A 13,852-nucleotide genomic window follows, 5' to 3' on the forward strand; every position below is an offset into this window, starting at 1 on the left:
AGTCTTCATAATTTATCCTCTTTAGAGTATATGAGTTCGTCCTGAGAGAATTATTAAGGTGATGATTTCACCCTGCTAATTAGATTGGACTAAAGGACAAGCTTAAAGTATTCAAACTTTTAATATTTATATAATTATGTGATATCCTTCGTTTTATGCATGTCTGATGATTAGGTTATAGTTCATTTGCTTGTTAAGGGGCAAAAAATTTAACGAGTGAAAATTAGTGAACTTCCAGGAGCAATATAAAGTCTTCCTTCCTGGTAGGATTTCTACGTGAGTAAATAACAGAGAGCTTTGCCCCTCCTTATAAATCCACCGAGGAAAACATACCAACAACATGGGAAAGACAAAAAAAAATATATTTTTTATTAGAATTGTCAAATAGGTATTTTTTAAATTTATTATCAAAATAATGTAATTTTTATTTCTAAAAATATCTTTATTGAACAACTCTATTAACACTAATAACTAATATAAATAGTAGTTATTACAATATAAACTTGGTCAGTGTTATATTATAATATAAAACTGTTACAGTTGGGTATTAGTTACAGGACTATAAATACTATTTTAATAATAATAAATAAAATATCTTTTAACAATTTCAATAAAAAGAATAGTGCTTTTGAACAATTTGTATAAAAGCAATCGTCCTTTTGATTTTGTCAAGAAGATAAAATTGGAGAGTCCGACAATTACAGCGCATTAGAACACTACCGTTCGCAGCAAAAGGGCAAGGCTGTCAAATACTTGCTGTTCTAATATCATTTACGATTCATCGCAGACATTTTCTTGGGGATGAAAAATCTGAGAACTTGACCCTGGCCACTGCCACGATTACAAGTGTGCGATTCCTCCGCAGCAATGGCGTCACTCCACCGCTTTCCCGGTCCTCTGCCTCCGCCGCTGTACCAAACATTAACGCAGCCGGCCACATAACTCCATGCGTGCAAACTAATAATGGAGTGGTTGGCTTCAGATTATCTCAATTAATCCTCCCTCCCAGACTTCTCAACCTCTATCTTTAAATCTCTGGGGTATGGTGTATAGAAAGATGTTTAATTATCATCTTAAATATTCACGATTCCATTTCTAACTATATCATATTTATAGATTTTTTTTTTCTAAATGGGACGGTCGCTCCGCATTGCAGGAGCTGAAATGCCTATAAATAACTGTCACTCCTTTCTCCAGCTTCTCCACTCACAAAGCTCTTCGACTAATTCAGTATTGAGTATACAGCTAGCTACAATGGTGGCGGCTCAGGGAAGGGGCAGCGCAGCAGTGGCTCTGGGGCTCACCACCCTGCTGCTTTGCCTCCTGCTCCACAGCAAAGTTGCCGACGGAGCCACTTTTACCGTCGGCGACGGCGGCGGCTGGAGCTTCAGCACCGTCGGCTGGGCTGATGGAAAACGCTTCAGGGCCGGCGACGTGCTCGGTGAGTATCATCGTCAATTGCTGCACGCTCTTGTTCTTGTATGTGCATTCCTCAACTTCTGCTGCTGCTGCTGTTGCTGCTGTTGCTGCAGTGTTTAGGTACAATCCGTCGGTGCACAACGTGGTGGCGGTGAGCGCGGGTGGGTACAGCAGTTGCTCTGCCCCCCGGGGCTCGAGGGTCTTCACCTCCGGCAACGACCGCATCACGCTGGGCCGCGGCACCAGCTACTTCATCTGCAGCTTCGCCGGCCACTGCAAGTCCGGAATGAAGATCGCCGTCACCGCCACCTAGCTAGATTGATATGCACCTACTGTGCTGTCGAATAAAGTTGTTGGTTGTTTGTAGTTGTCGACAAAAAATGCTTTGGGGTCCGACCAAAATCATCATATCATGGATGATGGACCACAAATTATGTATGCCGGCTTCTTTAATTTCTATATAATCTCATCTATCTTTTATTTATTCTTCTTGCATTTTTCATCTCATCCATAATGGATCATAAAAGATCACGGGAATCCTAGAAATAATCTCTTATAAAAAATAAGATAAAATTATGTACCATGGATCTTTCTCCAAAACCTTGCATGATAAAAACTTCGGACATGGGATTACATTTTTTTTCTTACATTTTTCACAAGTGATCAGCTAGAGAAAAGCTCTCATATGTGAGATTTCCATCAGAGTGATACTGATGGAAGATGTATTTTGTTTTTTTGTCAACTCAAGATTAATTGAATTCTTGACTATCAAAGAAATCCAATAGATGTGAACAAAAGACGGGTGCTAGTAGAAAAGTTCAACTAAATCAGAGCGATTAGGTATATAGGGATTATTGTTATTGGTTTTACTTATAAAGGTTATTGTCTTCTGGTTCTCAATGTAAGAAAAAAAAAATTGTAAAGAGTTTCTCAATTGTAAAAGCAAGAAATATAGTGAAATTCGAGAGGTAAGTCACTGTCATTGAGTAGGAATTAAAGATTTCGGACCACGCAAAAATGAAAGTGTTAGCCATATTTATTTTTGGTGTTGCATATTATGTTTTCGTTGGGTAACAAACAACTAGCCATGAATAATTTTAAGTTGAGAGATTGTCAAGTTACACTTATTTGGCCCGCCTTTGGTGCTTGCAAATGTTCCAGGTTTCATTAGCAGAGTTTGCTCCAGTTTCCATAACCAGCGCAAGCGGTTGTGGTTGTGGTTGTGGTTGTGGGTGCGGACTGGGTTGACGAGCATAATGATGGAAGGTTGTGGTTGTGGGCTCTCAAAAACTTTCTAGGAAGAGAAAAGAAGTGGTAGCATAATGACTTTGTATTGAAAAAATACTTATCTCGTAACTTTACATTATATGTAGTATTATACTACTCAATAGAAACTCCTAGGTCATAAATAGATACGTGAACTTAATTATCTAGATATATAAATTATAAGATTCATATTTCACTTGATTCATGTACATAAAATATTTATGGTCAGTATATTCAAATATATTTAAACTTCTAGCTCCCCCTTAAATTTGAATCTTCCTTATTACAATCATGAACCTCAATCTTTGAAAATTATCAAATTTGAATGACTTTGTAAAAATATCAACAACTTGATCTATCATCTTCACATACTCAAGTTTAACTTCTTTCTTTGCAATGTTTCTTGAACAGAATGATATCTTGGGTCAATATCTTTGCTACGTTTAAAACACTAGATTCTAGGTCAAACTTTAAGCTAACTTATTATCAATCATGATTCTTGTGACATCTTCTTGCTCCAAATGAAGTTTCTTTACCAATCTTTTCAACCATATAACATGACAAGTGCAAGAAGTAGTTGTAACATACTCAACTTCATAATTGGAAAGTGTCACTAAAACTTATTTTTTTGAACTCCATGAAATTACATTATTTTTCAAAAAAGAATATAAAACTAGTTGATGCGATGATGATGAGGGGCCCCACCCCGCTGCCACGGTGAAGGTCAAAGGAGGTCAAAGTTAAGACGGTCAATGCGGAGATGACATCGACCGATCGGGCGAAAAATGCCCCGACTGGGGGAGGAGACCCTGATCCACTGCCTCCTTCGACACATGGAGAAGTCCAATGATCGACGCTCAATGAAGACAATGTGTAGAAGCCGCCCGAGCGGCTTCTCTGCTCGGCAAGGCACCAATATTCAGCATTGGCAGACGGAACTTCAGTCGAGCGGCTACCCCGCTCAGCCAGACAGTCAAGCCTGACATCGACAGAGTTCAACTTCGGCCAAGTGGCTACACCACTCGGCTCGACAGCAGGTCTCGACAGTGGCAGAGTGGAACTTTGGTCAAGCAGACATGCAAAGGAGTATCGAGGTTCTGGCCGACTAGATGGGGCACCAAGGCGACGACACACCGACCGAGTAGCCAACCTGCTCGGCCTAGCAGTACACTCCCTCTGATATCCAGCAACATCCTTTTGGGAGTTGGTGCCGCCGACACCGGGCACAGACAACTAGAAGATCGTACGATGGAAGCTTCCACTGTCACTTCAGAGATATGCTTGACCCGTTAAGGTACTGTGTTAGGGACACTTTACTGACAAGTCTTTTCTGGAAAATTTTGAGAAGCGTGCCCACCTTGGGAAGTGTGCACGCACGCTACCGGAGCTCTATATAAAGGGGGGGGGGGAGTCCAAGCATCGGCGAAGGTATGCGATATTCACAGTTTGTGCTACAGTCTTCTTGTTGCTCCGCTTTCCACTTCATCGCCAGTGACTGACTTAAGCGTCGGAGGGCCAACGCCAGGGATCCCTTCCCTAGCTCGGCACTGACGTAATTTGTGTTATAGGTCTGAGTGGAGTCTACAGGCGGTTAGCGGGAGCGCCACATCCCCGACTTTCCATCTCTTCGACTTTCGGACAGGATCATATTTGGCGTCGTCTGTGGGAACGTAGTCTGCATCCGAGCCGAGAAGATGGAGGACGCTGGACAACTCACCACCGTGACGCTCACCCAAGAAGAGCTCGACATGCTCGTGCAAGCCCGAGTGGCAAAGATGATCGAGCAGCAGCAACAACAGGCGTTAGCCGATTGGTTAGCGTCATAGCTTGCAACATCGGCGGCCGGCAAACGAGCGGGGCAAGAAGATCGAGTGGAGCAAATCTTCGTATGAGGGCATAATAGAAGGCTGACTGGCACACAGGGGGGAGCGCCACCCGCGTCGATCCCCTTCCATCGCGCCTTATTACAAACCCCTTCCGAAATAGCCTAGGTGAATCAAGAACGGGGATCTTCTTCGGATGATACTCTCGTTCGGGATGCACGAAAGGGCAAGGTGCCTCGAAGAAGCGCGTCGCCTGAACAGATCAACTTACAGTTCTCAGAGGGGATTTTATAAGACCCTCTACCCAGACACTATACCCCGCTGGTGATCGGGACATATAACGGATCGACCGATCCAGATGATCATTTGGATAGGTTTGATAATGAAGCCGCGCTGCACCGATATATAGATGGAGTGAAGTCCCGAGTCTTCCTCACTACCCTCTCCGGATCGACGCAACGTTGGTTCCGAAGACTGCTAGACGGCTCAATACGAAGCTTCAAAGATTTCCGAGCCGCGTTCCAACACCATTTCACCAACAACCGACGCTATCAGAAGATGAACGCCAGCCTCTTTGCCCTAAAGCAAGGGCCCAAGGAAGTACTCCGAACGTACATACAGCGTTTCAATCAGGTAGCCATGGACATCCCCTCGGTCTCATCCGAGACAATGATGAACACCTTCACTCAAGGGCTCGTCGAGGGAGACTTCTTCCGATCACTCATCAGGAAGCCACCCAGGGACTTTGACCATATGCTCAAGAAGGCCAACGAGTACATAAATGTGGAAGAAGCCCAAGCAGCTAGGAGAAAAGAGGCGCTGACCGAACCCTCGGTGCTCGAGCGACGATCTGCTAGTAGCCACCAACCACCCAAAGGGCCGAAAGCAGAGGGAACACGACTATACCAAGAGGCTAGGATACACGCTGTGCAACATGTGGCTTCCGATCGGCCAAAGACGACAAGGGGCAAGATATGGACACCCATGTTTTGCTCCTTTCACCAGTCGCCGACCCACTGTTGGTTGCTACTCGGAAAACCTAGAGGTTCCACTGTACAAAAATTTTGTACAAAGGTCTGAACCTTTTCCCAGCTACCATGTGTTCTTTTAAATTAGATTTTGGATCGCCTGCGGAACTTAACACTTTTGATCCAAAACTTAATCTATTTGTTCTTTTAGGTTTTGACTTGGATCTCCTGCGAAACTTAACACGTTCGACCCAAGTCACCTTAAGTTATTAATTCCATTAAATATTAATTTCCATAATTGGTTCCCAGTACTGACGTGGTGAGGCACATGACCTTCTTGGATATGGGAGCAACCACCACCGACTAGACAAAACCTTTTATGGAAAGCTAATATTTAATTTCCTAAAATAACTTTAGGTTAACCGAAAAGAACAATCAAATCACAAGGAAAAGAAAAACAAAAGAACACTATATCGAAAACAAATTCGAAACTCTAGAATCGTATGCCTCTTGTATTTAGTATTATTTCCAAAAATAACTAGTATGATGCGGAAAGAAAAAAATACTAGTTATACCTTTTAGAAAAACCTCTTGATCTTCTACCGTATTCCTCTTCTAACCTCGGACGTTGTGTGGGCAATGATCTTCCGAGATGAGAAACCACCAAACACCTTCTTCTTCCTTGCAAGTTTCAACCATCAAAACTTCTTCTAGGATGAAGAGGTTCGGCCACCGCCACCATGCTCCAAGGGATGCTAGAAAAGAGGCTTCTTTTCTCTCCTTCTCCTTCTTAGATCCGGCCACCAAAGCTATCTCCACCATGAGAAGGTTTCGGCCACACAAAGGAGAGGAGAGGAAAGAAAGGGCCGGCCACACCCAAGGAGAAAAGAGAAGAAAAAATAGAATAGAGATGTTCACTTTGAAGCCTCCTCTACCCCCTCTTTTATAATCCTTGGTCTTGGCAAATAAGGAAAATTTAATAAAAACTTCCTTAATTATTTTGCCATTGAAAAAGAAAATTTATTTAATTAAAAATAATTTTCTTCTCATCAATTCATATGGCCGGCCATATTAAAGCTACAAACAAGGAGAGTTTTAATTAATTAAAACTTCCTAATTTGTCTCTAGAAATTTATAAAAAATTTCTCCAATAATTTTCATCCCTTCATGATTGGTTAATAAAAAGGAAATTTTATAAATTAAAATCTTTCTTTTAAACATGTGGATAAAAAGAAAGTTATCTCTAAAAATTAAAATCTCTTTTAATCTACAAATAAGGAAAGATATCAAATCTTTTCTTAATCTCTTGTAGAAACTTATAAAAGAGAATATTTAATTTTTAAACTCTCTTTTAAATCATGAACATGGTTAAAAAGGAAAGTTTTTTTAAAATTTAAAATCCTCCTTTAATCAACAAATAAGGAAAGATTTCAAATTTTAAACTCTCTTTTAAACATGTAGATGATTTATAAATTAGGAAAGTTTTTACCAAAAATTAAAATCATCCTTTTAAACTACAAATAAGGAAAGAGATTAATCTCTTCTCTTAATCTTTTGTAGAAAGCTATAAAAGGAAATTTTTAATTTTTAAACTCTCTTTTACAATCATGATATCCACATAAGAAATAATTTTAATAAAAATCCTTTTTAATATTCTAGTGGTCGGCCACCTAAGCTTGGGACCCAAGCTTTAGCCGACCACCTACATGGCTCATCCACTTGGTCTTGGCCGGCCCTAGCTTGGGTTCCAAGCTAGCTTGGCCGGCCCCATTGGATGGGTAAGAAGGTGGGTATGCGGTGGGTATAAATCTCTATATACTAGAGGCTACGATAGGGACCGAGAGGAGGAATTGGTTTTGGTCTCCCGATGAAATTAAGCATCCCGTGTTCGCCCCGAACACACAACTTAATTTCATCAATAATAATTCATTCCACTAAAGAACTATTATTGAACTACCGCACCAATCCCAAATTACATTTTGGGCTCCTTCTTATTATGAGTGTGTTAGTCTCCCTGTGTTTAAGATAACAAATATCCACTAATTAAGTAAGTTACTGACAACTCACTTAATTAATATCTAGCTCCAAGAGTAGTACCACTCAACTTCATCGTCATGTCGGACTAAGTCCACCTGCAGGGTTTAACATGACAATCCTTATGAGCTCCTCTTGGGGACATTCTCAACCTAGATCACTAGGACACAGTTTCCTTCTATAATCAACAACACACACTATAAGTGATATCATTTCCCAACTTATCGGGCTTATTGATTTATCGAACTAAATCTCACCCATTGATAAATTAAAGAAATAAATATCAAATATATGTGCTTGTTATTATATTAGGATTAAGAGCACACACTTCCATAATAACTGAGGTCTTTGTTCCTTCATAAAGTCAGTATAAAAGGAACGATCTCAAATGGTCCTACTCAATACACTCTAAGTGTACTAGTGTAATTATATAGTTAAGATAAACTAATACCTAATTACACTACGACCTTCCAATGGTTTGTTCCTTTCCATCTTGGTCGTGAGCTACTGTTTATAATTTATAAGGAACCGATAACATGATCTTCTATGTGTGACACCACACATCATGTTATCTACAATATAAATTAATTGAGCAACTACATCTATCATAAATGTAGACATTTGACCAATGTGATTCTTATTTCTAGATAAATGTTTATACCAAAAGCTAGGCTTTTAGTATACACTCTAACAATCTCCCACTTATACTAAAAGACTAAGTTGCCATATCTGCTGCCATACATCTGATTCCCATGCCTTTCAAAAAGCTCTTGCCTTAAGGACCTTAGGTTATCATCTGATGCAATCTAGGCGGCAACAACTTCTCCTCGTTATACAATTTCTCGTATTGGGTAGTACTTGCGCTCTATTGTGTTTACTTGCCTTATAGACTCATGGTTTCTTCGAGTTTGTTACTGCACCATTATTATTGTAATAAATTGTAATAATCTTTGGACAAACTAGAAATCATATCTAAATCTATCTTGAGGTAATTAAGTCATTCAGCTTTTATGGCTACCTCAGAGGCTTGCCATATACTCAGCTTCTATGGTGGAGTCCAGAAAAACACCTATGCTTATCACTCTTCCATAGTTATGACTTTTCCTCCTAAAGTAAACACAAAACCCCGAGGTCGACTTATTATTGTCTCTATCCGATTGGAAGTCAAAATCCGTGTAACCCACAGGGACCAAATTAACTGCCTTGTAAGCTAGCATATAATCTCTAGCGCCTCTAAGGTACTTTAATATATGCTTTACTGCAGTCCAATGTCCTTGTCTAGGGTTACTTTGATATCTGCTAACTATGCCCTTAGCAAAACAGATTTCTGATCTCGTGCATAGCATACATTAGGTTGTCTAACTGCCGAAGCATAAAGAAATGCCTACATGTCCTTAATCTCCTTTGATGTCATCGGAGACATCTCTTTAGATAAAGACACTCCATGCTTAAAAGGTAAGAAACCTTTCGAGGAGTTTTGCATGCTTAAAACGAGCAAGGATTTTCCGATGTATCAAGCTTGGGATAAGTAAAATATATTTTTTCTTTTGATCCCTTATTACTTTGATCTAAAAAATATATGCATTCTCCCAAATCCTTTATATCGAATTATTTGGACAACCATACCCTTACTTCTGACAACATTTTGATATTGTTTCCAACTACCAAAAATGTTATCTACGTATAGTACAAGAAATACCACCACGTTTCCATCACACCTTTTGTATACACAAGACTTATCCGTTTACTCAATAAATCCATAGGTCTAGATTACTTTGATAAACCGGATGTTCCAAGACCTTGAAGCTTTGCCTCAGTCCATAGACTGATTGAGCTTGCACACAAGATGTTCTTAGCCCTTTGCAATGAACCCTTCTGGTTGCTTTATATGGATGCTTTCATCAAGACTTCCATTAAGGAATGCTGTCTTGACATCCACTTACCAAATAGATAAAAGAATCCGGATAGACTTAAGCATGACTACCAGTGAAAAAGTTTCCTTTTTCATCAAGCCTTGCTTTGAAAGTTACTACCTTCCTTTCTATCCCTCTTTTCCTATTATAGACCTTTTTACACTCAAAGACTTTTACACCATTTGGTGGTTCTACAAGCTTCCAGATTTTATTAGAATACATATATTCTAATTCTGTTATTCATTACTCTTTGCCAAGATGTTGCATCTTTATCTTGGAGTGTTTCGTCATATGTCCGGAGATCAGGTTCATGTCCTCCAGGGATCGAGTCCAAAAACTCTCCCAAAACATGAATCTTTTTAGGTTGCCTAACAACCCTCCCACTACGACAAGGCAGTTTCTGCAATTGTGTATCATTTGTGATACGTGTTGCAGTTTCCTTGTGGTATCTCATCTTGTACAGTTGGTACTAGATTAGACATGCCTTTTATTATTTCCTTAAGAACAAATTTTCTTATGGGCACATGGTTTATTAAATAGTCCTTTTCTAAAAATCGATCATTGATGCTAACAATGACCTTCTGATTTTTAAGACTATAAACCTACTTTCATTTTACTAGGATAACCCACAAACAAGTGAATTCCTGTCCAACTTATCATTGTCTCTCTTCTGCATATGTGCTAGACTACTCGAATCCGAATATGCTTCGAAATAGGCTTACGCCTATTCAGCAATTCTATATGAGTAGAGAGTTTTGACTTTAGAAGGTACTATATTCACTCCCGTTTCCAGAGTATATCCTTAAAATGATTTTGATAATATTCTTAATAACTCATCAATATACTTATTTCCATAAGAGTCCTATACCTTCCTTTTCCTACACCATTCTGTTGGAGTGTACCAGGTGTAGTTAGTTTGGATTGAATCTCTACTTCTGATAAATGACTCCTAAATTCTCCCAAGAGGTACTTGCCACTACGATTTTACCGTAGTGTCTTGATACTTTTACTTTGTCGTTTCTCCACATCAGCCTCGTACTCTTTGAACTAATCAAAGCACTTAGACTTGCGGCACATCAAGTAAATATATCCGTATCTCAAATAGTTGTCTATAAAATAGATGAAATATTTGAAACAACCTCTTTCCTGGATGCTCATAGGATCACACAAATCAGAATGAACCAATTCTAATATATCTTTGACTCCATACCCCTTAGACTTAAAAATTTCTTGGTTATTTTTCCTTCCAAGTAAGACTCGTAGGTTGGAAAGATTTCCACTATTAATGAACCCAAAAGTTCATCAGCTACCAATGAATCCTACTCAAGTTAATATAACCTAGCCTTAGAAGCCAAAGATATAATTGGTTCATTTTCGAAGGTTACTTTCTCTTAAAGTTAGAAGATGTGTTACTAATTTCCATTTGTTGCATCATGAGAGTTATTGGATTTATAAATTGCCAACCAACGTACCAGAACAGATAACTTCCCTCTTTTTCTTAATAACAACTTTGTTATTAAAAGAGGCAGAATATCAAGTTCTTTGAATAGTTTTAGAAACTGAAAACTAGTTCTTTCTAAACTTGGTGCGTAAAGATAATTACTCAAAAATCCATGTTTTATTCTTATCAAAAGATAAACATCTCCCACTGCAACAACTACCATTTTTACAGTAGTGCCCATGTAGACAGTGTTTTAATTTTCATTTAGTTGCCGGGTTTCCTGGAACCCTGCAATGAATTGCGGACATGATTAATGGCATCTGTATCTACACTCCAGGTTCTGGTAGATAACACCACTAAACATATTTCAACTAATGAATTAAATACACCTATATTGTTCTTAGTTCTAAGAAGACAGTTTACCTTAATGTCCAAGTCCTATTTCCAATCATTACAATTGGGATTACTAAGTCTTTCTTATAGTATGACTACTAGGGGATTGACAAACATTTTTAATTCTAAGAATCACAAAAATATTTGGTCAAGATCAATTCTTTTAAAATCTCTATGAATTTTGTATGCCACGATAGTGTGGACGTATACAAAATCAAAAAAGAGATTTTATCCATTAATTTTATTATCTCGTTAACTTTACTTTATGACGAATAAAATTAATAGTTGATTTGTCTTTGATCAAATATTTGGTCAAAAACTTTTGAATTTAAAAAAATATTGATTCCTCAAACAATATTATTTAAATTCACCAACACCTCAAACACCGTGAATTTTGCATGCCACGTTAGTGTGGACGTATACAAATTCAACATTTGTAAAAGGAGGGTTTTAACCCATTAATTTTATTATCTTGTCAACCTAACTTTTTGACAAATAAAATTAATAGTTGGTATCATTTGGTCACACAAATAATAGCAGTGACTCCGATGGAGAGGATACTATTAGATGTGTCTAAGTGTATACCATTACTTGACACTAAGTCCATTAATAAGATTATGCCCCTTCCGTTGGGGAAGATCACACGCTCTTAATTAACTTCCTATAGTCATCCAAAAATGGAAGTCTGTTCTAGTGATCCACAAACAAGCTCATCCGTTATGGAGGAAAGCACTCAGAGCCAACGCGCAAGCTTGTTTGCATCACTTACAAACCAGTAATGGAGACCATGGGATTTACTTAAAAATCCCTCTCCCACTTAGTTATTTATAAATGAGGAATTTTAACTATACTAGCCTACTAAATATGTAAACTAACATGCAAACACAGCACAATATAAAAGCAATAAATAGAAAATCTAATTTTCAACTATTATGACTTTTATTTCTTGTTGTCCTCCGTGTGTTGTCATCCCAAGCTGCTGCCATATTTGGCCACTGCCACCGGGTATAGCTATCGCATCCATCTTGCTCCTAGTTCCGCTGCGCCTCTGGTCCTTAGAAGGTTCCACGCTTTGCAAGATTCGATCCGCGACATAAATAGAATTTTACATTTTGATCCTATATTCCTCTAAGGAATGTACATGTAAACTTGATCGAACATAAAATTTACATCCATCGATCCTATATTCCATAAAATGAATGTACATGTAACTAGATCAAAAATAAAATCTTAATAAAACTAAATACATCTCCTGCTGTATTTTATAATACAATCATGCACATACAATAAAATGCCCTTGACATGTCCAAGGGTCCAATCACACACATAATAACTATAAGCCATAATAGTTGGATCCTGCATCCACAAAGTTAGCACATCCTACTATTAACCTGCCTAAATTATGTATGACATGTGCATAATTAAACTAATACAAAATACACAGAGGCAAAACCCTAGCTCTGATACCAATTGTTGGTTGCTACTCGGAAAACCTAGAGGTTCCACTGTACAAAAATTTTGTACAAAGGTCTGAACCTTTTCCCAGCTACCATGTGTTCTTTTAAATTAGATTTTGGATCGCCTGCGGAACTTAACACGTTTGATCCAAAACCTAATCTATTTGTTCTTTTAGGTTTTGACTTGGATCTCCTGCGGAACTTAACACGTTCGACCCAAGTCACCTTAAGTTATTAATTCCATTAAATATTAATTTCCATAATTGGTTCCCAGTACTGACGTGGCGAGGCACATGACCTTCTTGGATATGGGAGCAACCACCACCGACTAGACAAAACCTTTTATGGAAAGCTAATATTTAATTTCCTAAAATAACTTTAGGTTAACCGAAAAGAATAATCAAATCACAAGGAAAAGAAAAACAAAAGAACACTATATCGAAAACAAATTCGAAACTCTAGAATCGTATGCCTCTTGTATTTAGTATTATTTCCAAAAATAACTAGTATGATGCGGAAAGAAAAAAATACTAGTTATACCTTTTAGAAAAACCTCTTGATCTTCTACCGTATTCCTCTTCTAACCTCGGACGTTGTGTGGGCAACGATCTTCCGAGATGAGAAACCACCAAACACCTTCTTCTTCCTTGCAAGTTTCAACCATCAAAACTTCTTCTAGGATGAAGAGGTTCGGCCACCGCCACCATGCTCCAAGGGATGCTAGAAAAGAGGCTTCTTTTCTCTCCTTCTTCTCCTTCTTAGATCCGGCCACCAAAGCTATCTCCACCATGAGAAGGTTTCGGCCACACAAAGGAGAGGAGAGGAAAGAAAGGGCCGGCCACACCCAAGGAGAAAAGAGAAGAAAAAATAGAATAGAGATGTTCACTTTGAAGCCTCCTCTACCCCCTCTTTTATAATCCTTGGTCTTGGCAAATAAGGAAAATTTAATAAAAACTTCCTTAATTATTTTGCCATTGAAAAAGAAAATTTATTTAATTAAAAATAATTTTCTTCTCATCAATTCATATGGCCGGCCATATTAAAGCTACAAACAAGGAGAGTTTTAATTAATTAAAACTTCCTAATTTGTCTCTAGAAATTTATAAAAAATTTCTCCAATAATTTTCATCCCTTCATG

At 38.4% G+C, this 13,852-nt stretch overlaps 1 protein-coding gene across 1 annotated transcript; it reads left to right on the forward strand.

The window, feature by feature from the left end:
* Positions 1-717: 717 nt before the first annotated feature.
* LOC121967526 (chemocyanin-like) lies at positions 718-1,903 on the forward strand. Its single transcript, XM_042517818.1, has 2 exons — positions 718-1,441; positions 1,533-1,903. The coding sequence occupies exons 1-2, from the start codon at positions 1,132-1,134 to the stop codon at positions 1,730-1,732; spliced, it is 510 nt and encodes a 169-aa protein (XP_042373752.1). The 5' UTR covers positions 718-1,131; the 3' UTR covers positions 1,733-1,903.
* Positions 1,904-13,852: the final 11,949 nt, after the last annotated feature.

The sequence above is a fragment of the Zingiber officinale genome, chromosome 3B (assembly GCF_018446385.1).
Source record: "Zingiber officinale cultivar Zhangliang chromosome 3B, Zo_v1.1, whole genome shotgun sequence".
Taxonomy (NCBI): domain Eukaryota; kingdom Viridiplantae; phylum Streptophyta; class Magnoliopsida; order Zingiberales; family Zingiberaceae; genus Zingiber; species Zingiber officinale.